Below are 25,822 nucleotides of genomic sequence, written 5' to 3' on the forward strand. Positions count from 1 at the left end.
ATGTGACAGGAATTACATCAGAACTCACCGTTTATAACTGATGACATCAGAACTCACCGTTTATAAGGATATAATTTACAAGATATTTATGGCTTTTGTGTATTATAAAGATATACATTACAGGTGACCAATGGCTTTTGTGTACTTTATGTTAATAATACACAAAAACCACAAATGAATACATTAAGTGACATAAATTATAATTGTTCCTTGATGTCATGTCATGTATCATGTCTTCTTGTGATAGATGTCTTAAAGAAATGCTATACCATATTAACATTAAAAAAATATATACCTCCTACTCTTAAAATAAGTAACTTCTAATATCCTTATGCTTTATAATATGTAATAATTGGTGATATCATGTCACTTCACCCACTAATGTAACTAATGTAGCACATGCTACACAATGCGGATAATAGGTGACACCTTGGAGTTACAGTATTAATGCTTGCAGCCTTGTGCCTTTTTATGGTCCTTGGAGTCTTCTTATATCCTTATATTTTATCCTAGTGGTAGATTTTACCCTTCATATGTAATTTAAGGAGCTGCATTGGGACTTGTAATGAATATACTATTGATAATGACTTTTATTTATTTTTTATTAGGGAGCAATGGAAGAATTTGAGTTGGAGCTTTCGGGCAGTGACTTATATGCAGCAAGATTTGGGGAAACCATCGCTAATCTGGGGGACATCGATAATGACGGCTTTGAAGGTACATTATTTTGTTTAAGGGATGGTATACTTCCACTTTAATGGAGTACATGCAAAGGACCATGTGCAGCACTGAATGGGATGTTGCTGCAGATCTCTCTCCGTGCTACAGACAGTAGGGGTTATCTCTGCCATTTGTAGGTAAATATTACCTCTGTCACTGCAGTACTACAGGGGCTTGACTCATTATTAAAACTATTAAAATCCTAATATTTCACTATAGGTTACCCACATAGCATCACTTAATTCTGTATTGGCACTATCCAGTGTTATTCTTCTTAGTGTTACAAGGGGATTCAAGCCTCCTAGTTCATTGGCTGTTCCCCTGTTTGGCTCCCCATTGCCTTGAAAGGAAAGAAAAATAAATATGTAATCATTAGGTGGTGGGAGTTCAAGAAATATAACTATATACAGAATGGAACAACATGGTTCTTTAATGATCTGGATCTGTAGCATTCAAGAATAGAAAACAATGAGCCAATGAAAAATAATCATAATCATTGTGAATTAACCTGGAAAACCAGGGGCCTCAACATAGCAACCGTATCCTGCAATGCTCAATTTCACTTTAATTTCATGTAAGTACTTAAAAACCAGCTTTTAAAAACACATTTCAGTAAGTGATTCATAAATCTTTATATCCCTCTATATACGAATCACAGGGTGTTTTACTGGTGTCTGGTTTTACTGTGCATCATGCTCAGCTGATTTAAAAGCTCTAATTTCCAGCCTGGCACATCTTTCTCTGTCATTTTGGCTTGGCCAGTGCGATGAACTGGATCTTTTTATATTTGTATTTTTTTTTTCCATCATGATTGGAATCAGCTGCTCCCGAATTAAAATTCCCCCTGTTTATTTCTGACATAGGCTCCAGCTATCAGCTTTGGAATGTGCTGTTAGTCTAGAAGTAGAAAGCACCCCCGCTGCTTAACTTTAACACCAGATATTTTAGATATAGAAATGAGAATCAGGTGTAAAATCTGTCATCCCCATCTTTGTGTGATTTCCCAAAGAAGAGTCGTGGGCTAGCTAATAAACCTCTCACCTGTGCTGTTTTGCCCACTAGTGCTTTCACTTTTGCCCAGGGAAAGGAAGTAAATTACCTTTTGCGATGTTTGAATGTAAATTTGGAAACACTATGGGGCATATTCATAGTGATAGTCACTAGTATAACAATCAGTAAGGAGAGATGACAAGCAGAGGGAAGAGTTTTGTCCTGAACTATTTTGCTGAGGGCAGCAGTAGACAAAACAAAATACCCTGTGTGCCAGGAGTGTAAACCTTGGATTATACAAATCTCTGATGGAATTCAACTTACCTTCTTCTTCTTCTGACTCTTTATGGCTTTAAAATGGGGGTCACTGACCCCATCTAAAAACAAATGCTTTGTAAAGGTGGCCATACACGGCCATTAAAATCTAACGACAGACCAAGTCAGTGTATGAGGCCCTCTGACGGGATTTCCCGACTGATATCTGGCCAAAAACAGTCAAATCAAGGACCACATCAGTTCATTGATGCTGTCCTCGCCCATTCCCAGCATAGTGATGTGAGAGGATGGGCCCGATATCACCCACTCAAGGTGTGCATATTGAGGCAAAATCTGCTCTATGGCGACCCCTCCAAATGAGCAGATCTGCCCATCATCACACTATCACACATCATACTAAGAGTTCATTTAAAGGTAAACAACCCCTTTCTGGCATATGCCAACATATATTCAAGGCACTGGCATTTAATTTTGGTAAATGATAGGAACAGATCAGTTTGACTAGGAAAGGTCATATGATTTTTTTTTAAAGCCTTTTCTTAGCCCCCAAGCCCACTGTAATTTACAAGTTCCTGATTCTCCCATGTGACTTATCAATAACCCTGGAGTACTGCTGGTATTCATACTACAGTAGGTACTGATGGCCCAGTGGTACAGTCCTCTTTGCTGAGCCATGGGTGAGCTTTAAGTAACTGGGCTGGGGTAGATTGGGGCTTAATTCAAACATCATAGATTTAAAATACTTTTACCATGTGCCAAACAGTAACAACTCTTTAAACAGAGGCTTCTCCGTGGGCTACTGATTTGTTTTGATTGTGCTCGTACAAATCAGAAAATAATAATAAATAATTGCATTAAACAGGGCAACATCTGAACTTAAAACTAGTATGTTCAGCGTCAGCACAAGCTCTATTCATTTCACTAATGATGTAAAAGGAGGTACACTGTCCCTTTGATGCGAGAGAATCCTCCATTGAGAATAATTTCATGTAATAATCAGTAGAAGCTTTAAACACCTAAACACCATTATGTTCACCTTTATTATGTTTTATTACAGTGTAATATCAGCAACAATTTGTAGATAGCAGGGAAATGAGTGACGCAGTGCCGCCAGACAGGATTCCCGCAGGGCCACCCTCTTGCATTTGTAATTAAGTCGGGGCTGCCTGCTTTGGAGAGCTGGGGAGTTCAGAGAGGGAGGTTTATTGAAAGCTCATGTATTATTGAATGGACTGTAACTATCAGTCTTTAATTACAACAAAATCATTTCAAAATGAAAACACTATAATTTACTGAGCAAAAGGAAAGTTTGTTTCATTAATAACATCTCCGCAATGCGACTCTGTGATGTGCAACACTGCCACCTTGTGATACATGTCTATATAACACCATTGCAGAAAGCTTTTACAAGGCTCACTTTTTCCAACATGTGGTTGTCATCTACTTACAAAACAAGCGCGGGGCTTAAAGGATAAACTTACATTATGTTCATACACAGATGTGGCCATAGGAGCACCGCAAGAAGGGGACCTTGAAGGAGCAGTATATATCTATAACGGAAGAGAGAAAGGAATAACGCCTTCATTTTCCCAGGTATTTGTGGATTTAATGAATATATGTGTGTGAAACTTTTATCACATAGAGGTCATATCCAAAATAGCGGCTTCATGAGTGTTTGCTGTCTCTGCATATCTCTCTTTCAGACGTAAGACTGTGACTGCTAGAGGGCCTATGCAATAAACATATCCTTGTTATCCATTCAAGCTTTTTCCAACATGTTTTCTTATTAAAACATTGTTTGTAGCTCTTTAGGTATCTTGATACATTTGTAGGGGAAAGAAATCTTATTTTAAATAAAAAAAAAGCAATAATTATTTGAATATAAATATGATATTTGAATAATTATGATATAATAATGGAATATTTCTCCAGTTTGCAGTATGTGTATTTGAGACCCTAGCTATCTGCATCAGACTGTATATCCGTCTATCAGTCTACCTGCTTGTCTTATCTCACTCATTTGCAAAATAACTGCACCGATAGGATGCAAATTGCCATACTCTTTACCCACAATTAGGGATGCACTGTCCGAATCCAGGATTCGGTATTCGGCCAGGATTCGGCCATTTTCAGCAGGATTCGGATTCTGCCGAATCCTTGAATCCTTGTGATCCTTAAAATCATGTGACTTTTCGTCACAAAACATGGAAGTAAAAATTCTTTTAGCCGAGCACTATTTTTCCCTCCCCCTCACTGATTTGCATATGAAAATTAGGGTTCAGATTTGGTTCGGTAATCAGCCAAATCTTTCACGAAAGATTTGGGGGTTTGGCCGAATTCAAAAAAGTGGATTTGGTGCATCCCTACCCACAATGCAGTGTTTGTATTCCTCTTTATGGCTGCTGGACTACAACTGCTAAATATGCTGCATTATGCTGTGTGGCGCAACACCGCAATGGAAGGTTTTCTATCTTACTTAACACATACCTCCCAACTGTCCCGTTTTTGCAGGATAGCCCCAATATTGACAACTCAGTCTGCAGTCCCGGATTGCTACTGAAATGTCCAGAGTTTCCCTTTCATCTCCTACACAGACGCCATAAAAAGAGAGAGTGTTTCTAAAACTTAATTAAACAAGAGGCTTTTTGGCAGAGAGCCCAGAATACTCAGCACCTGCACTTAGATATATTTGTAACAATTTAAGATACACAAAGATACAATTGTAACAATTTAGGACTCACAACTTAAAGGGCAATTTCACCTTTATTAGCAAAACTGTAATAAACACATGGCCCTAAAACCCCCAGAAATGTGTTGAAACGTTCCATAACCTGCCAAATTTTGTAAAACGGACATGGTATTAAAGGGGTGTGTGAGTATTTTCGATACACTACACGTGGCAGAACTTTTTGTCCGCCTTATGCTCAAATGTTGGGAGGTATGTTAACGTTCATAAGAGACCATGAAGCCCTTGTAACAATTCCTATTCTTGATGATAACAAATATGAAATAAAGACAATTGAGAACTGATATGAATTGTACAAAATTAAATTTGATAGATTGGTAGTAATTACTTATTAATATGGTTAATTGATAATTTATATACGCTGCTCATTAGTGTTGCCTTTTGAAGTGGAGCTGCTCCAAGAGAAGCAGAGACTCCCCTCTTCCTTGCACCACACACTGTATTGCATTAAGTGGCCCATTTACTAACACCCTATTCGAGGCACGATTGGATTAAAATATATATAATCAGGCTATATATTCTATATGAAGCGCTGTCTTGTTGCTGCTAGTTGTACCAACTGGTCATCCCAAGTAAATCACAAAAAATATAATGTTCTTTCCTCACCATTCACATTAAAACTGTGAAATATAGAAACTTGCCCCTTTTTTGAATAAATCTAAAGTAAGTAAGTGTCAGAAAACAGCTGATTTTTTTTTGTACTTTTTTTTTCTAGAGATTACAGGGAAGTAAATTTGGGTATGGATTGCGCATGTTTGGACAGTCAGTTTCCAATGTAATGGATATAGATGGCAACGGATATCAAGGTAATGTATAAACAATAAACAGCCTTGACTAAGTAAAACATATTCATATTATGGCAATAACAAATAACTGCTACTTCCCATACTAGTGTCCTAATGTATATAGTATATTGATTTACTTGTTGTAGTGTGTACCCTGTGAATGTTTACTGCTAGTGGTGACAGATCAGATGATATCATTTATAGGGACTGAAATATGGCTGTTCTACTAGTCTTCCAGAAAAACTGCCCACTAGAATTCACTATTTCATTAGCATCTTTGACTTTTCCTCATGAGAACAATCTCCCACTCATATGTATACACACAGGTTTACAGATACAGTAAATGATGCTGTGTGCAGAATAATCGACACCATTATGTTCTAATAAACATTTATAGAATAAAAAGCAGCAAATTTGCTGGAATGTATCCATAGAGAGCTTGAGGGGAATAACTTGCCCCAAGGCCCAGTGGTGTAACTTGCATACAGCAGACGCCGCGACCGCAGGGGGGACTGGGGAAGAGGGGGGCCTGGATGGTTGCAGGGTCTGCTGCATGCTTCCAGTTCCTGGACTACAATCATTATGACGCTGTTAAAGAAGAACTAAAGCTAGACTAAAGCTAAACTAAGTAGCTAGAAATGTTGTACATAATGTTTTGTGCTTCTGTACCAGCCCAAGGCAACCACAGCCCTTTAGCCGTAAAGATCAGAGTCTCCAAAGTTGCCCCAGTAGCTCCCCATCTTCTTTTCTGCTGATTCACTGCACATGCTCTGTGCTGCTGTCACTTACTGAACTTAGGGACCAACTCACAATATACAGTACACATAGAATATAAATGTCACAATATAAGGCTGGTTAGTAATTCATAAAGATAATTACTACATGGCAGCACAGAAACCAGGCAAATTACCATCAGAATTCAATAATCAGCCCTGTAGCATCAGCTTATATTACAGACCAACCTCATTTTATGCTGGATAATTTGCGACGACCCCTAAGCTTAGCTTCTCAACAGCTGCTTAGAGCCCACTGAGCATATGAGTGTTCACAGAAACTTTAGGCTGGTGCAATAAGTTCTGTATATAAAATATGACATTTTTAGACATATTTATGTTTAAGGTTTAGTTCTCCTTTAAGGCACCTACCTGGAGTATTAAAGCGGTGGTTCTCCTTTAAGTTAACTTTTAGTATGTTATAGAATGGCTAAATCGAAGCAACTTTTCAGTTCATTTTTTTTATAGCTTTTGAATTATTTGCCTTTTTACTTCTGACTCTTTCCAACTTTTAAATGGGGGTTACTGACCCCACCTAAAAACCAAATGCTCTGTGAGGCTACACATTTGTTGTTGTTGCTACTTTTTATTACTCATCTTACTAGTCAGGTCGTCTCTAAAGCTGGCCATAGACCTGCAGATTCTAGCCTCAGGTTGTACGAACAATCACACATCTTCCAACCTGCAAATAACCATTCATATTAAATAAAGTAGTAAAAGAACAAATCAGACAATGGTCTGGCCATGACAGCAACAGTATGAAAGTTATGTCCGTTAGATAGTAGTGACAGTCACCCATTGATCATCATTATCGTCATGCAGACATCTTATTGGTAGCCGGCAGAAATCTTCTAAATGTCTGAACGACCGATCGCTATGGCATGAAAAATAACGGGACGATCCCCAATAATCCGAAAATCATATGAAACTCATTTTCGTGCAACTACGGTCAGCACTATTCATATTCCAGTCTCTTATTCAAAGCAATGCATCATTGCTAGGGTAATGTGGACCCTAGCAACCAGACTGCTGAAATTGCAAACTGGAGAGCTCTTGAATAAAAAGCTTAATAACTCAAAAAGCAATAGAAAATTAAAAACATTATCTTAAAATATCACCGTCCATAGCATACTAAAAGTTAATTCAAAGGTGAACAACCCCTTTAATCCTGCATGCATGTAGTTTAGGACTCTTATGGGCAGATTTATGAATATTTGTACAAAATAGAGGTAAGAATAATCAAAACTAGTCTCCACTAATCGTGACAAATAACTACTTGGACATTTCCTGTGATTCCTGATGGTTTTGCGCATATTTATGGAAAATTAAGAGTGGGTTAATCTGTGGGAAAAGTTGCCATCTGAATTTTTTCTAGTTATTTTTAAGCTTGTTTATAATTAATGAATGAAGCAAATTTGTAAAGGAATAAAGCATTTTCAGCTTGCTTGAGTGCTAAACACAATTGCCTTCAAATTCAGTTGCTCCTTAACAGGTTTTACGTGGCAATGTGTTCTGGGTTATTTTATTTTGCTATCCGTTTCTGTAAAATAAACCATTTTGACAAATCAGCCCCTGAGTTTAATTACTGTACTTCCCCACTGTCAGTGAGAATGCAAGCTCCCAGCAGATGCAATTGGGGAGTCAGGTGGCCCAGCAAAGCAGACCCCTGAGTAGTGTGTGACAGATGAAGGAGAATTAGTATGTGTGAATTGTCACTGCCTGTGAGTGTAATGATGTACACAAGAGCATTTGCATTCTGGGTCTGTGGGAAAATTCACAACTATGACCTTGATAAATGAAAAAAAAAATTAGCATATTATCACGTTTTTTTTTTACCTCTTTAACCATTTCCATGCCAGCTTGTTCCCAGCTTAAATTTGCTTAGGGAAAACGCTTTGTTAGATATAACTTTACTCTCAAGGGGCAGATTCTTCAAGGATGGAAATTATCCAAGCAAATACAGTAGTAATAAAACTGTAGCCTGTACTTGATCCAAACTAATAAATAATTATTAATCCTTATAGGAAGCAAAACCAGCCTATTGGGTTTATTTAATGTTTATATGATTTTCTAGTAGTCTTAAGGTGTATAGATCCAAATTATGGAAAGACCCATTATCCGGAAGGACCCAGGTCCCGAGCAATCCTCAGGACCTGGGGTTCTCCGGATAAAGGGTCTTTCTGTAATTTGGATCTCCATACCTTAAGTCTGCTAAAAAAAAAAAAATCATTAAAACATTAATGACACCCAATAGGATTGTTTTGCCTTCAATATAGATTCGTGCAGCTTAGTTACCATCATGGACAAGCTACTGTTTTATTATTACAGGGAAAAAGAAAATCATTTTAAAAATTTTTAATTATTTGCTTAAAATAGAGTCTAATTAGCAGAATGTTTTTGGATAATGGATCTCATACCTGTACCAGTTCTTCTGCTATGACCAGTGGAACAGTTTAATTTGCTGTAGGTGTCAGTACTCATTGTGGGAGATGCATGGCTTTTAGCATTGCTCAGTTGGCCGTGGTGGGTGCATCTGTACAGAGGTGCTTCTGCCTAATGATGTCCATTAATCTGTCCTTTCTTTTAACAGATGTAGCCATTGGTGCTTTCCTGTCTGACTCTGCTGTGCTGCTCCGGTGAGACCCAGAATGGTTTCATGTACAAGGACAGATTAAGTTAATTTGGGAAAAATGAGAGGCATTTGCAGATAAAATGAAATAAAATGCTTTCTAGTGAGTGACCCCACAGTGTGAGCTAAATGCTATTTATTCAAGCACTCATTCATTTGCTGTATTTAAAACCCTACATTTGGTAGTACTGCTCTCAGCTACACAGCATGCGGAAAGATAAACATAATAATTTTATTATACCCTACTGCATAGCTCACAAATTATATTTACATATAATTATATTGTGTGCAATTAGAGCCGAGAGGCATTTTTGTTGGTTATTATTTTATCTTGATAATTACAGTTTTCTGTCAACCAAAGGTTAATATCGCCTGCAAGATAATGCTATTTCATGTAATTATTTTCTTTTGGGTGAGAATCAGTGGGAAGCCCTTGTAATTTGTTCTTTTCAATTGACTTGCCATGTTCCACACATATTAGCCTCTATAGAAACGCAAAATCATACTAACTACCTATATATATAAATAGGGTATACTTTCCATTTAAAAAAAACCAAAGTAGACATGTACATGTGTGTGTCTGCGCTTATTGCTAAATATAGCTGGTGTATGCTTGTGCATGTTCCTACATAGTAGTTTTATAACCCATAGTAACCAATCAGCAGGCGGTATTTACTATTTGTCTGCTTGAAAGAAAACCGCTTTTCTTTACATTTCTCCCATGGTCACAGGTCCATTGTGCGTGAATACATTTGTAGCTACATGGGAAGGCTTACTTATTGATTTCCGAGGCCAAGAAAATTGAAATTGATCAAGTTTTTAGCATTTTTTCTGGCATACTTTGGAAAAACTCAAATCGGAAGCACTTAGTCACAAATGAAAACTGCATTGTTCCATTTATTTTCAATCATTCTATAAAAATTTAAAAAACTTTTACAGATGTCTCCAAATTCCATTTATTGAGTGTTGAAAATGCTGCCATTTCCCATTAACTTCTATAGCTGCTTGACATGTTTTACTACAATTTCTTCGATGAATCGAAAATTTTAAAAATTTCTTGAAATGATGAAAAAATGCAGTCTTGAATTTGAATAAATTTGCCACATATACCAGTGTGTGTTTGTTTTTCTATGTGTTTGTAGTTAGGAAGGAGCCATTGTTTGTGTGTTTATGTGCATACTTAAACACACAAACAAGGAACTGTTACAGGTATGGAATCTGTTATCCATAATGCTTGGGACCTGGGGTTTTCCAGATAAGGGATCTTTCTGTAATTTGGATTCCTATACTTTGTCCACTAAAATAATTTTAATCAATTAAAATAATTTAAATATAAAATAGATCCAATAGGATTGTTTTAACACCAATAAGAATTGATTATATCTTAGTTGTATTATTATAGCGAGAAAGGAAATAATCTTTAACATTTTGAATTATTTGATTAAAATGAAGTCTATGGGAGACAACCAACAGGTTTATCCTGCCCACATATCACTAGTATGTAGCAGAAGACTGCATTCTTATTAGACTATACTAAGTTAAGGCTTATTCGAAAATAAAACTGGAACAAATATTGTGATTTCCCTTATTTATACCTTGTGCACTAACTGCGGTTTCTCAGTTATAGAGGCACTTATGAATGCTAGCTATTATATTCTGAAGTATAATCAGGAACACTTGTGTCATTCATTTCATGCACTTGTTTTATGGCAGAACCAGACCAGTGATCATTATTGATGCATCGCTTAAGTTGCCGAGCACTGTGAATAAGACAAAGTTTGAATGTTTGGAAAACGGAGTTGCGGCTGTGTGCATGAACGTCACTATTTGCTTTGCCTATCAAGGACTCGATGTACCAGGTTACATGGGTAAGATTTCTTGTTTAAACCCACAGGCCCACTCCCCCTTCATTGTTTTTACATTTCTTTTTGTGTTTGTCTGATGGAAAGATTAATAGACAATAATTATTTTTCCTTATTACCCTCATTTATATGACTGTTTCATGCTAAGGTTGCCATTCTAACTTTTCCTAAGTAGCTGGACCAGTGGTGTAACTACTGGGGGCAGGGAGCGGGTCTCGGCCAGCGGGGCAGGTAGCCAGAGGGGTTTGGGGGCCCCTGAGACAGCAGCCCCAGTCCTTCGCCTGTGTGCCCTTGTCTGATGCTGAGTCACAGCATTCATTATGTCCTTTCAAAACCATCTTATTGTGCTATAATCCCTATAATGAGGTTGTGGGGAGTGGGGTTGAAAAGGACCCTTCCTTAAATTTAGCATTGAGGGTGTATATATATGTAGTGGTTGGAAGAACACATGTTTGAAAGGGTGCCCCTGACTTTATTAAATGTGTCCTTTTATATCTCACTGAGCCAAATTTCTGTGTTTTTGTTGATCTGATTAATTGTACTTTTGCTTTTCAGTTATTTACTATAATATCACATCGGATGTAAGGAGAAAAAGCGGTACTCCTGCGCGATTCTACTTTGTTTCCAACGGAACCTCAGATGTGATATGGGGGGCAATAAACATTCGCCAAAAGTCTGGCAATTGTAAGACTCACCAAGCATTCATTAGAGTAAGTTAACTATAGTTTAATTATTCACTGGATAATAATTATTTGTGTGTATATTGATAATATAGATGCGGACTCACTGGCTGGGTTCTGCTGAAATAACTCTTTCATGACTGACAAGGTTTCAGGAGTCTAAAGGGACATCCAGTAACTCTGCATAAGGACAACTGGAGGTTTTAGCCTTGGGAAATGCATAAAATAACTAACCGTGTCCTTTTAAACAAAAAAATACCAACAGTAAATGACAGCAAAAATTAAGTGCTTGGTCTTTGATGCTGCATGTGTATTGTTAAACATAAGAAGTACAACATTAGCATGAACCATTACATACACAAGGAGATAATTAAAATAATAATGATACAAGTGATGAACAATATGTGTATATTAAAGTACATCAAATATTTGAAGGGATTAGAACATGCCTAAACATGAGAATTATCCTTTAATGTTGTTTCCAGTTAAACATAGAAGGGTTTATATTAATGTGAGCAGTGTATTGCGAGGGAGCCACAAGGCAGCGCAGCTGTTAAAGACTCCCAATCGCCTCTGTAACTCGTAAATATTCATAGCGTGTATTTTGTGTTCTGCTCAGTGAATTTTCTGCTCGGGAACAAGCAGACATAATTTAATGTGCATTAGCATTGTCACATAAAACACTTGCTAAAGTTTGTGGGCATTTCATAAAATCGGAGGATAGAATAATTAATAGCTAATTAGTTTAATGAACGTAATATACAACAGCAGCTGCGTAGAAACCCTAGCAGAGAATTGCCACTAATTAAAGAGCATGATTTGGTTAACCAAGCTTTGAGATATCTTCATTCTTCTGTTAGTATCACACAGGCACAGCATATCTGCTTCTTTAGACAGTAGGGCTAATTTACGAATTGGAAGAAAGGGTGCAAAGTGCAAAAAAATAGGCACAATAAGCGTAAATGAACTGCCAGAGGCCACCCATATGCATGTAGGTGTCCCTGTTAGTCCCTGTTACCTGACCCTAATTGTGCATCACTTAGACATGTGATTGAAACTGGGCGCTGTACTTTCTGCCTGCCCTATGTGGAAGGAGGACAGAAATACGCTATTTTGACCTTCCATAGACTTTCATATTAATGCCCAGATTAATCCAGGTGATCATCACTTGGAAATGCTCACAGCTTTCACGGAGTTTATTATTCTGGTTATTTTGGAAAATAACGATTTATTCATCTGGAATATTTATTCATCTGGAAGGCATTCTCTACTCTTTACATTACAGAAATGTTTGGTGACAGGCTTGTATCGTTGGTTTAAGCTAATACATGATAAGTAGGTTTATTTTCTGTATTCTAAATATTTAGAAGGACACAAGGGATATCTTTACTCCCATACACATGGACTCATCCTATTATCTGGGGAAACACATTGTAAGTAAAAGGAGTGCAGATGATTTCCAGCCTCTTCAGCCAGTTCTGCAGCAGAAAGAAGGGAAAGGAAATGTCATAACAAATAAGGTAAGGATGATGTAGCACAGTTGTATGTAATAGAGCAGCTGCTGGTTATTATTACAAAACGAACAAAAAGTGTGTAGCTTCCCTTCTTTTATACCTGTAGGGGGAGACTTATCCCCACAGTGGGCGCAAGGATTCGGACAAGTGTTAGCACTTAGTGCTGCTGCTCAGCAGTGCTGTTTACTGACACCCACTGAAAACGATTGTGTTTCACTATTAGAAGCTGTCAAATGTATTCTGACCAACTGACATGTATCTGCTTTGATAAATACATCAGAAAATTTTATTAAAGTTGGAACTTTGTTCAGGGCAAGTAGCACTAGCATTGTGTCCAAGTCTGTCACTCAAACTGACTGCAACCCGAACCCTTGCAACCCTTGCTCATTTACCCCCCTCTGCTCACTCCCCCCCCCAGCCATTTGTCCCATACCCCACCCTCACCTGTTCAGTAGACACGCTACCCCTGCTGCTTGCTGCACTCTGGTCTCTTCCTTCCCCCCCTCCTCTAGTTTTGGCTTTCCCCCCAATTGCACCCAAGGTACCTACCCCTAGTTCTGGTCCAGGTATTCAGGTTTTTTCACATAAAAATGACATTGGACCTTTTTTAACAATGTTGCACTTGCTAAAGCTGTATATTCAGTGATACCTTATACCAGCATACTTCAGATTTTTTGGGGTTCACACGCTCCTGTTCTAACATTTTGTCTGTGCCCTTGATCTGATACCCAGGCTACAGATTATTGTAGTATTAGTTATCCTCAATGGGAGCAATGTGGGCACCCTAAATCTGGCACTATTTTACGGTGAAGCTGGGTAATACAGTGAAGTGAACATGATGGACACGTTTTTTTTAACCAGAATTTTCTGTCTAGGACAGCAAATAAACCTTTACCCCAAAAATGTCTTCTGACATTCCCCCATGTACTGCCTTGCTACCCCTCAGTTTAGGAACCTAAGTTTAGTGCCTTATGATATCACTCGCCATATCAGAACAATGTTTGTAATTATTAAAAGGAGATCATGTGTTAAATAGGTTATACGAGGTATTATACAGTTAAACACATAATTAGGTAGAATGTAGTTCTATGAGGTCAGTAACTAGTATAACTACATGGGATTAACATAATGAGCCCGTGCCTTAAGCGCAGTTGCCGATGGGGAAATTTGTCATCCATAATTATTTATGCATGACTACAAGCGACAAATCTCCCAAAAATGTGTCTCTGTTGGAAATAACTGAAGTCGCTGTCGGTAAAACGAAGATATTGCAAAGTCGCCTGAAGATTCTTCCAGAGGCAACTTCAGGCAACTTCATCATATGTTGGATTTACCGCCAGCGATTTCAGTTATTTTCAATGGAGATGTATTTTTGGGAGATTCTCCCCATCGACCACTGCCGATAAGCAGTATAAATCAGGCATATTGATAAACAGGAATTTCCAGAGAAGGGACCTGTGCTAAAGTGATTACATTCATCAGTTCCAAAATCCTATTGACTTTCCTGTGTCATGTGAGGAGCAGCCTGGCAAAACATCCATAAATGAAAATACAAAGCACGGTTTGTACTTGTCTGATCTTCCCAATATTTAAATAGCAGATGGCTATATATTATAAGGGGACAGACACAATGTGTTCTGGTTTGATACTGCCCAGGAAAACAAGTCTTGCTGATCTTGATTTTGAAATGTAGAAATGTAACAGCAAAACCTAGTAAGAACAGTATCAGTGCAGTTTCTAATATAGTTCCTACATGAAATTGTTTTCAGGTGCTATTTACGAGGTAGTTGCCTGTAGGCTCACTGTTGCCCATTTTAGTTATACGCAAGAGCCGCACTACAGTAAGTACTATAAAGGGCCACAATACTTTATTATTCTTAGACTAGACATTAAGCCCATTAAATTAACGGGCGCTAGAACATATCCGTGGGGCACATGGGCAGTAGCGCAATCCCACTGGACGCAGAGACACTTCAACTTTATTATATAGGATGTGTGCTAGGCATCCAGTTCAAGTTAAAAAGGAGAAAGAATATAGACCTCACTTTCTGGGCCTTTGGATGGTATTTTTCATTTATTAAGTTGGAGTGTGGGTTACAGACGAAAGCTGTACTACCATCTCTTGTAACAAGTAAACTGCATAGAACTGTTATTGATGGATTAATTCCCCTTCAAAAGCCCAGTGAGTGGTGGTCATGTCTCTCTTATCACCCTGTTGCAAAGCTGAATCCCAGGACAGATGTTCTGATGTTGTTCTGCTCAGGAAAGACATGAGAAACCTCAGATGATCTAACAGCCCATTTCTTTCCTAAGCAGAGCAACATCAGAACATCTAGGATATATCTTTCTTATTACCCCGTTACTAAGTAGCTGAACTGAATTGCAGGGCAAATTTTACAGAGCAGCAGTGTCAGACTGGCCCACAGGGATACCAGGAAAACTCCCGGTGGGCCCAGGTGTCAGTGGCCCTCATGCTGCTAAACATTTAGCCTATTTCATGGCCATTTCCTATTTCTATGAGAACAAATATGCCAAAAAGATGGAATAATAGATTATAGTATGTAAAGAAAAGAGACTAGAACAATAGAGGTTGAGTGAGGAGAGGAATAATAATAGTACTGAGAGTGGGCCCCTGGTTTAAGGGTTTTAGGTGGGCCCCTGATCTAAGGTTTTTTGGTGGGCCCTTGGTGTCCCAGTCCGACACTGCAGCGCAGAACAGTTTTCAGTTTTCCTTTTGAGCATAGCTACCTTGACAATACAGACTGTGAAACTGACCAAATAATAAACAGCTTAATAAGCTAGAAACGTTGGAAAAAATATAATGTACATTGAAAGAGTGCTTAGAAAAGCATCCTGAGCCATTTTACCTGTTTGCAAAATGCATGTTTTCAATTAAATTGTTAACGCTTGTATATTTACATATTTTGACAGGTTAATTTTGCAAGGTACTGCAATTTGCCTAACTGTTCAGCAGATTTACAGATAACTGGAAAACTCTCTTTCCCCAAGTAAGTGCAAAAGGAATTAAGGAACTTTATATTTTTTATTTTCTTGTCATTATATGATAGAACTTTCTCTCCTGTTCCAGGTTATGTATTTAAGACAGGGGCTCCTCGTTTACTCAGCATAGAAACAAACTAATTGTACAAATTGTTCTCTTATGCAGAATTACAAATTCTGATGACTTCACAAAGTCTGTGCCACTTGCAGACCAGTCCATAAACATTCTTAAATTACTGTAAAATGCCTTCTACTGTATATTGAATGATCAAGGGTAGAACGGCTGAACCTGATACACCCACCACCTATGACTTTGCACAAACTCCTTCATCTGACACTTGAATGTTAATGACCATTAGGAACTTTTCTCAGTTTAAGTGAGACTTCAAAACAGCTTTTCTAGTTGACTGTATGGTTATAAGTTATGCCCTTCCAATGAATGAACACCTGTGAGAAATAGGGTAGTTTAGAATTAAATGCTTACATTACTATTTTGCTTATAGTGATACTGACACTTTTTAAAATATGAATGTACATTAGAAGTTGATGTTTTTTGCTGAGAGGTTTGTTTTTGTAAGAATTGTTTCTTGAAGTTCCTACACCTGACCGTTTTGCCAAGCTGACTCTCCCATCTCAGCCTGTCAGTTACAGTTTCTAATGCTAACCGACTCCTGCTGCACAAATATGGCAGCTCCCTCATAGACAAACAAGGGGAATCAGATAGACAATTTAAAAGCTTCTGGCGAATTCTTTATGGCAAAATTATAAGTAGCACGGAAGGTCAATATTAAGATAGAAGTAAAAAAGATATACTTTCCGGTGTCAGTATCTCTCTAATGTACAGGTATTGGACCTGTTATCCAGAATCCTCTGGACTTAGGGTTTTACTGATAACGGATCTGATCTGTAATCCATAATATCGATCTTCATACCTTTAGTCTACTAGAAAATCAAGTAAACATTAAATAAACCCAATAGTCTTGTTTTGCTTCCAATAAGGATTAATTCTTATTTTGAATCAAGTACAAGGTACTGTATTATTATTAGTGAGAGAAAAAAACACATTTTTAAACATTTGGAGCCTTTGGATAAAATGAAGTCTATGGGAGACAGCCTTTCCTTAATTTGGAGCTTCAGGATAACAGGTTTCTGGATAACAGGCTCCCGTACCTGTACTTTCAAATGTTCGTTGTTTTCCTTTGTTTATAAACATTTCTCTATGTGGAACTAAATTGTCTTAAGGTGTTTCCCACCCTACGGATGCTACTTGTCAATGAAACACTGGACTTTAACTTATAAACAAACAAAGCTGGGCATCTCTCCTTCAAAACAAAGATCCATGTCTGATCTTTAGAGAGCTGCCAGCCACCTGATGACTCACAGGGAGCCATAGAGAGAGCAATGGTATATACTGAGAATATTAGGTTAAGAAACCGCTACTTCAGCTTAATAGGACTATTTTTAAAAGGTGCTGTTAGATTTCAATAAGTAGCTCTAACAAGCCTGGGATGTGTGAGGTGTTTTAACAGGTTGAATTAGACCTGTTGTCATTTCTTTATTAGCAAGTGCTACATTTGCTGAACTTTATTGCTTCTTTTGCATCTGGTACAGGGGAATAAGTCATTGTTATAAAATCATGGCTGGGTATAGCTTCATTAAATAGTCACCATTATTCATCTTCTGGTAAAGCAGTATTATTCACAAAAGCCAATATCCTCTTAGAATAAATCATGCAATAATGATGTGCTTTGAAGCTTAGACAAATGGACGTCTCTGTGAGCAATTTATTTCCTAAAAAGCCATGTAAAAGGAATTTCCAGCCTCTAATGTTTGGACCAAAAAGTATGTTTGAGCACAAATAGCAAACATCTGCCATGTGAGGTCCAGCAGAAATCCTGTCATTTGCACCCTGTAGGAAAAGGGATCGGATCATATAAATGTGTTTGTTGATTGCAAAGCAGTGACTTAGACACGTACAAATTTCTTATAAAAACAAAATGATGCCAGTTACATGAACACAAGGAGCATTAGTGAAGGCCAACCCTGTATTCTGCTCGAGCTGATTGTTAGCAGCACCCTCTTTCTGAAATGGTGAAGAGTCAATCATGTTGTTGGGATGACTTACTTCAGTGTTTGATTAGTAAGTGGCATGGAATCCCATTAGTCTGCAGGTTCCTCATACCATATTCTTTGCCTTCCCCAGAATTGAGATTTAGCATATGGTCTCTATTCTGTTTCTCCCTTGGCCGATCTTGACTTCAAGTGTACACTACACACTACAGATGGAGCAAGCTATGTTTTGATGTCATTCATTTGGGACACTATGGGGCACATTTACTAAGGGTCGAATATTGAGGGTTAATAAACCCTCGAAGTAAAATCCTACGAATTCGTATATCGAATTCGAAGGATTTACCGCAGATCCTACGATCGAAGGATTTTAATCGATCGATCAAAGGATTTTCCTTCTATCAAAAAAACCTTAGAAAAGTAATGGGGAAGGTCCCCATAGGCTAACATTGTACCTCGGTAGGTTTAAACTACCTAAGTATGTAGTCAAAGTTTTTTTTTAAAGAGACAGTACTTCGACTATCGAATGGTCGAATAGTCTAACGATTTTTAGTTTGAATCGAAGTTGTAGTCAAAGGTCGTAGTAGCCTATTTGATGGTCAAAGTACCCAAAAAAATACTTTGAAATTCGAAGTTTTTTACTTCGAATCCTTCACTCGAGCTTAGTAAATGTGCCCCTATGTCACAATATCTCACTGTATTTATGTCAGTGGAAACGTTTATGTAATAAACTATATAAATGGAGGCTTATGAGCCTAATGTCCCTCTAGATGAAATTAGCTCCATCTGTATGCAATATTCTTCTGCTTTGAAATTGAGATTTCAAAGCAGTGTTATGGGCAGTGGTGGCCAGACTTTAACAACAGAGAATGCAAGAAAAATCTTTGTTAGATATTCCTATCCTGCACATAGAGATACATGCATTTGTTATTACGCTTAGTAGGGTCTTTTTATGCATGAAAGGATAAAATAAATACATTCAAGTTTAATTGCTTCAGCGTTAGCAATATGTTTCTCTCTTATGTGCTGTTGTCTTGGAAGCGAGCTGGCTATGCTGTGCCTTCAGCGTCTGTTCCTTGTCTCCCTGCCAGCTTCTTGTCCCTCAGGTATACGCTGACTAATGAATTGGTCCAGAGCCAGGACTTTCTGGAAATGTCTCTTTCATTGCAAGCTTCACTGAGATTTTTTTTCACCGGATTTGAAGGAAATACAATAAATACATATGGGTGTTCAGTTCTGGTCTGATTCTTCTTCCTTTTTCTGCCGATCTTTGCCACCCCTGTAACCCGACTGGTTCAATTATTGGATTGTTCCTGGGAAATCTTACATATCAGCAGTTTGATAAGGTTGCACCTAAATATGTTTAACAGAATAGAATTACCTTTTCTATTGTATGTATTTGCACTTATTTAGTCATCATTTTTAATGTAATTTCCCTTTGCACCACACTTCTGCAATAAGCACGTGGAGACCTATTTACCAAAGGTCCGATTTTAGTGGTTCTCGAGGTTTTTGAAACTACTACATTGGCTTCTATTGACTTCTATACAACCTCGACAACTTTTACCTGGCAAAGTTTTGTATTAGAGATTTTCGTTTTTTTTTTTTTTTTTTAAAGGTTTTTATTTTGCTTTTTTAACATACAAACAACAAAAAAAGACAAAGACGTTCACAGTCCAATTAGGGCAAACAAGGTACAATACTACAGGGCACCCCAATATCCTGTATTAGCCTATATTACAATTTACCTTCTGGGGTACCAACTCTTATCCCTTCTATTTTCGTGTTTTTTACACTTAATAAATCTCACATTTTTAGAGCTTTTAAAAAAAATTGGTAGGGATTTGTGCAAAAAAAATCTAAATTTGATAGTAAATAGGCCCCATAGATTAATGATATTTAACTGGAAATGATGAGTGGTTGCTGTACTTGTACAGATGTGCATATATTCATTTTTTTAATGTTTTATCACTTAACTTATCCATTTTGCATTTCCCAAAGGCCATTTGAAAGCAAAACTTACCTTGCCGTGGGTGGTATGAAGAACTTAATGATAAATATTACCCTCTTTAATGGAGGAGATGATGCATTTCAGACTGTTCTTCAGCTGAGACTCCCAAAAGGACTTTACTTTGTCAAAGTTTTTGATCTGGTAAGATGATAAAATATAACACTAAAGAATAATAGGGTTACAAGATCCCTTATGCATCTGTTAGTATATGACTGACATCTTTTGCTGCAGGCTATAACTATATATAGTAGGAACTGGGAGCTCCACCAGTTGGTCTCCCCTGGTATAGAGAAATGAAAAATGTAGTCACGAGACATTAAGTAAGCCCTGGGCTTCATACTCCCTTGTAAAAGCTTGAATACCAGCCAATTTGCACTTTTCATGATATAAGCAGCAGTTTTTATAAGCAATGTGCCTTCCCATGGCTGGTAAATGTAAGGAACATTGTGATACATTCATTTTCTTTCTTATTGGTAAATCACTAAACTAAATCACTAAATGTATGGCATTATGACAGCCTCTTCTATAATGTGATTGTTGTGGTTTTATGTTCAGCTTGAGAAAGAGATCAGCTGTGCAGTGAATAAAGAGGAAAATGAGGAGACAAGGCTTAACTGCAGCGTTGGCCATTTCTTTGTTGATGGATTTTCAAAGGTATGTCCAGAAACATAAAGTAAATACTGCAAAATGTCCCAATTTTGTCTTCTGGCTAAGTATAAGCATTTTGTCCCCAAACCACGTCTTATAATATATATATGTATAGATATGTATTATACAAAAACATTACCCAGAAAGCACAAAATACTTTGTAGTTTGTGTAGTGGGCCCCTCACATGACATTTTTCTCTTATTTTACTAAATGACCATGGGCATCATTTACAAACCTTAGAGATTTAAGTGCTTGGGCCCTTAGAGGAATTTTTCAGTGCAACATAAAAATGTTTCAATATAGTTATTTAGCCAAAAATGCAATGCATAAAGGCTGGAGGGATTGGATGTCTAATATAATAGTTAGAACACTACTTCCTGCTTTGTAGCTCTCTTGGTTTCCACTGAATGTGACCAGCATGCTAAGGATCAAGTGCAAACTCACTGAACAGTTATGTCCCATGTGGTCCCCCTTAAAGTCGCTGACTAACTCAGAGTTTGAGAGCTGAAAAGCAGGTAGTGTTCTGTTATGTTAGACATCCAGTCACTCCAGCCTTTATACATTACATTTTTGGCTAACTAACTATATTAGAAACTTTTTTTATATTGCTAAGCCTACCTATTTACCTAGTTATCTTCATATTGAACTGTTCCTTTAAATGTGAAGTAAAGTCTAAAATAGAATAAGGCTATAAATGCTGTATTTTGTATACTAAACATAAATATTAACTTACTGCACCACAAGCCTAATCGAACAAATGATATATGCTTTGCTACATCATCTTGTAACTTTGTTAAACATCTTTGCAAGATGCACATGCTCAGTGTGGTCTGGGCTGATTAGGGATCATCATATACAGCACATGGCAAATAATATCTGCAAGACTGATTAATAATTAGAATATGCAGACTGCACTGGGTCCTGTGTTGTCATGTAATCTCATGTGGATTTTATAGTTTTTGTATTGTTTAATACAAACTTTCTCCAACTCTGCAGAACCAGTGGCTGCAGCAAAATAATCCTCCAAATAGAATCCCAGTTTATCTGTTTAAATCTGGCTCCATGATCTTTGTCCCTGCAGCTGGAGTTGGAAACAGTAAAGGGAATGTAAAGGCCAAAATAAAATCCAATACAAATCTCTACCAGTCGCTGACTGCTCTGTGAAGTAAGGTGGGGGCTCCCCCTGCTGTTCATAAGTATGATTGTTTCCCTTCAGAGCAATTAGGGATCGTCTGATAATTCCTATCAACAGCAGTAAATGAAAGTAGAATTTCACTGCATACAGTCAGGTTTCTTATAAAAACGGTACACATTTTTTAATTAAAGTATATTAGATATAGGTTTCTTTTTCATTAAAGAAAGTAAAAAATGGGATTTTATTTTTTTGCCTTTACATGCCCTTTAAGGGAGCAAAAGTGTGCCACGTATAAGACCCATCTATGGAACCTTTGTGCCAGTGGGATTTCAATGTAGTGCAGAGCTCTGGGTGCAACCCAATACTTAACTGAACAATTGCCATGATAAACACAACCCCCAATGTTTAATTGGAGCTCCCTAGCTTGTGCATCTGAATAATGTGCAAGTTAGGGGGCATCCATGTACTGTTTCTTGCCCTCCCCTCATGAATACAGTGCCGCAAAAAAAAGGCCATGCTACATTCTTGGGAAAGGTGCAGGTTTTTTCCTTCCATTTTGAAATGCAAGTACCTATGCCTAATGCAGGACATGGTGCAAAGTGCAAATATTTCAAACTTTTCACTGTGCCCTATGCTTTATAAATAAGGCCAAATTTCTTTTAGTAGATGGCCATAGGAATATTTACTGCGACGTTATTGATCTTCATGCCACAGAACTGCCACTTGCCATATAATGTAGCCACCCTGGTCCAGTCCCATTTAGAAAGCATAGATCTGTTTGCACATCTGTACAATGAATAAGATGATCTACGACTTCTCAGTTGAACACATGAGTGCATATCATAAATATTGATGCATGTTGGTGGTAGGCAAGCGATTTCACAAAACACTGAATGACATTGGCCACAGTACAATGAATGTGTTTGGTGAGCTACTTGTGTTAATTTGTTTTCTCTGAAATGCTTGCATTGAGCCCAATTAATAAGACATTTTCCACTATTACCTGGAGTTGTTGTTTAGTTCAGCAGAATTATGGTACTTAGTCATCTTGCCAGGCGGGTGCTGACACCAAGGCTTCTCTTCTTCTAAAAGACTTAATAATTCAGCTGGTGCTGCCGTAGCAAAAATAGCAAAAGCATTAGATAGGGTTTGCCGAAGGGGTACAACAAGCAATCATTAGAATTTAACATTTATTTAAACTTGAGCTGAAATATTCTGCCATTCTGAAGATATTTCCTATTCTCTTTTAGAATAAAGTGGAATTATATTGGATACACTATTATATGTTAATTTGCTTTTCTACAGCAAGAATTCTCATTTCTTCTGGATTCCAGTGCACTTACTAGAGCAGAAGAGGACCTGGTCATTAATGCAACTGTGGCCTGGTAAGTGGATTCCCAATATACAAACGTAATAAACATAATTACATAGTTAAGTTGGGTTGAAAAAGACCAAAGTCCATCAAGTTGAACCTTTCCAAATGAAACCCAGTGCACATTTATACACATTCTTATATTATGACCTACAGCATCTATACACCCACTTATATACACCAATATCTAACTAACTAACTAGCCTGGGATATTATTCTTGTTTAAGAAATAAAATAATCTACTCTTAAAGGAACATGTTATGGCATTGGAATAAATGGGCAAAATCAGCTTTGTTCCTGCTGCCTGACTAGCAATATGCCTGTGTACAGGAGCATCACCCTGTGACATGGAAGGGTGGGAAGTTCAGAGCTGGTGTACCATCTGAAGCATACACAACATTTTGGAGTACCGCAGGGCTCTGTACTAGGCCCTTTGCTTTTCAACTTGTTTATTAATGACCTGGGAAGTTATATGTGGTGCAGGAACAGATCCCACTTTGTAACATAGATTTCATAACTAAACAGCAACAGTTCATCTGTGTTCACATAATTGTCCCATACACCATCAAAACCAGTTTCAGCTCCTTGATGTATGGTGCCCTCATTTGTTTACTTTCTCAACAGTGAAAATGAATTAACCCAAGACACTATGAAGAATAATGAAGTCAGTTTCATTGTACCGACCAGATATGAGATCAATCTCAACGTACTGGGGTGAGTTCATTTAATTGCTTCTGTTATAGAGAGAAATCTATTCACTTTTGGTTTGTGGCATTTAGTAAGTAAAGTGTTATTTTTTTAAACTGTTGCTTAGTTCCCTGCTATGGAAAATTCAATTTATGGTTGTGCTTGGCTGATCATAGCCAGTGAGACAGACCTCGCCAATTCTGGCTTATTGTTGGTGGATTATAAAACTGTAGGTGGGCTATAAAAGCTGTGTGGAAGGTCAGCCTGGAAGGCCATGGCATATTAGGAAGGTTCATATACATTAGCAGGGAAATATAAAAAAATGAAAAATAATTATCCATTCACCCTCCACACAATATTTTGTTCCATTTATGTAATGGAAAATGGAAAAATGATAGTGGCCCTTTAAAAATGTGCCGCTGTCAAAATGGAACATAAAACATCTATATACTGTATTCTATATCTTGTTTATACTGCTATGGTCTCTGCATTTTGTTGGGAAGTTATATGTATAAACAAGATATAGAAGCCTTCTACGTTGACATCAAAAATAACAGCATACTGGTGAATGAATTACATTATTAACAATCAGCATTCTTCAGTGTTTTAATCTTTAATGTTGTTGCCAATGATTTCTCTTCACAGAACTGTTTCTCCATTTTCTTTTGTCTTTGGGCCTCCTGAAGATGAACCAGATGGCTCTTGTATAATGGAAAACATAGAGTTCACTTTCAATGTAAGAACAGTTTGTTATTGCTCTCCATACAGCTTGACCTGACTCTGTGCTATGGATTCAACTAATAATTCATTTTGAAAAGCTCTAATGCAAAAAAATGACCGGATTGAATTTCTCAGGGGCAAACTTATTACAATTCAAGTTTAAAGTTTCTGGCACTGCTCGAAAAAAACCGCAGCACAAAATCATAAATTGAAATATTTTTCTGAATTCGAGTTTCCAAGCTCAAGTTTTTGCTACTTAAAAAATTGAGAACATTTGAATGGAAAAGTTTGACATTTAAAACCTGGCACCTCCCTATTAAAGTTTTTTTTTGACATTCAAGATATTTTAATATCTTTAATTATACAACGTATAATTAGTTGAATTTTTTTTAAAAAAAATGGAATAATGTGAATTTCTGGACAATCAAGTTCTGTCCAAACTAAATTAACACAATTAAGTTATTTTATAAAAGACACATTTTATGCAATAAAAATATGAATGTTATTTATGTAAGTGATATATAGTAGGAATAGGGAAACTTTGGTTTTGACAACGGAAATTCCAGTGCCTATAATTTTATCTAAATAAGAGCTTGGTGTAAGTTCAATTTATAGGACTCCAGAGTAGATTTCACACCATCCATAAAAAATCTGATCCCTTTTTTACAGTTAAATTGAAACTGAGAATCATTCAGGGCCCCACTGAGCTCTCTTACACCATCGTCTAATAACAAAACAAACACCCATTATTTTTGTGCTGTAGATATAGAAATTATTGTAACAGAAGACACATTTTATTGCAGTTTGATCTGGTCTGTTCGGCCATCTTTTATTTCTTATCTAAATAGAGCTCCACCCAGTATGTTGTGCTTATTGCAGCATTAAATACTGCTTATCAACGACCTGCTCCAAAAACCCCAGGAAAATGAAATCACAGTTTTTGTGGTGCTGCTACAAGTAACTCTTTTGCTTTCTTCTAAAGGTCATCAATGCTGGATCAAGTTTGGTTCCGGCTGCAAAGCTTCAGATATCGTTGCCTAACACTTTTGCGCCTAATGACATAAAGCTGTTTAATATTTTAGCTGTAAAGGTATGTTAAGTGCACGTGTAGGTATATTTCCCCAACCCGCTCTGTCATCTTCTGTATAGGATACTCAATCCATTCTTTGTTCAAATGATTGCTTGTAAACCACACAATTAAGA

At 37.3% G+C, this 25,822-nt stretch overlaps 1 protein-coding gene across 1 annotated transcript in view; it reads left to right on the plus strand.

Annotated features, from left to right (window-relative positions):
* The window catches only part of itga4.L (integrin subunit alpha 4 L homeolog), a 74,101-nt gene that overhangs the window by 41,839 nt on the left and 6,440 nt on the right, over positions 1-25,822 (plus strand). The window contains exons 10-23 of the mRNA XM_018236006.2: positions 609-717; positions 3,485-3,579; positions 5,448-5,538; positions 8,881-8,926; positions 10,633-10,787; positions 11,337-11,491; positions 12,829-12,981; positions 15,907-15,983; positions 20,047-20,197; positions 20,612-20,710; positions 23,146-23,225; positions 23,837-23,926; positions 24,545-24,635; positions 25,602-25,709. Coding sequence (XP_018091495.1) covers positions 609-717; positions 3,485-3,579; positions 5,448-5,538; positions 8,881-8,926; positions 10,633-10,787; positions 11,337-11,491; positions 12,829-12,981; positions 15,907-15,983; positions 20,047-20,197; positions 20,612-20,710; positions 23,146-23,225; positions 23,837-23,926; positions 24,545-24,635; positions 25,602-25,709 — 1,500 coding nt within the window. The remainder of the gene's footprint in view (positions 1-608; positions 718-3,484; positions 3,580-5,447; positions 5,539-8,880; positions 8,927-10,632; positions 10,788-11,336; positions 11,492-12,828; positions 12,982-15,906; positions 15,984-20,046; positions 20,198-20,611; positions 20,711-23,145; positions 23,226-23,836; positions 23,927-24,544; positions 24,636-25,601; positions 25,710-25,822) is intronic.

Source organism: Xenopus laevis, chromosome 9_10L (genome assembly GCF_017654675.1).
Source record: "Xenopus laevis strain J_2021 chromosome 9_10L, Xenopus_laevis_v10.1, whole genome shotgun sequence".
Lineage (NCBI taxonomy): Eukaryota > Metazoa > Chordata > Amphibia > Anura > Pipidae > Xenopus > Xenopus laevis.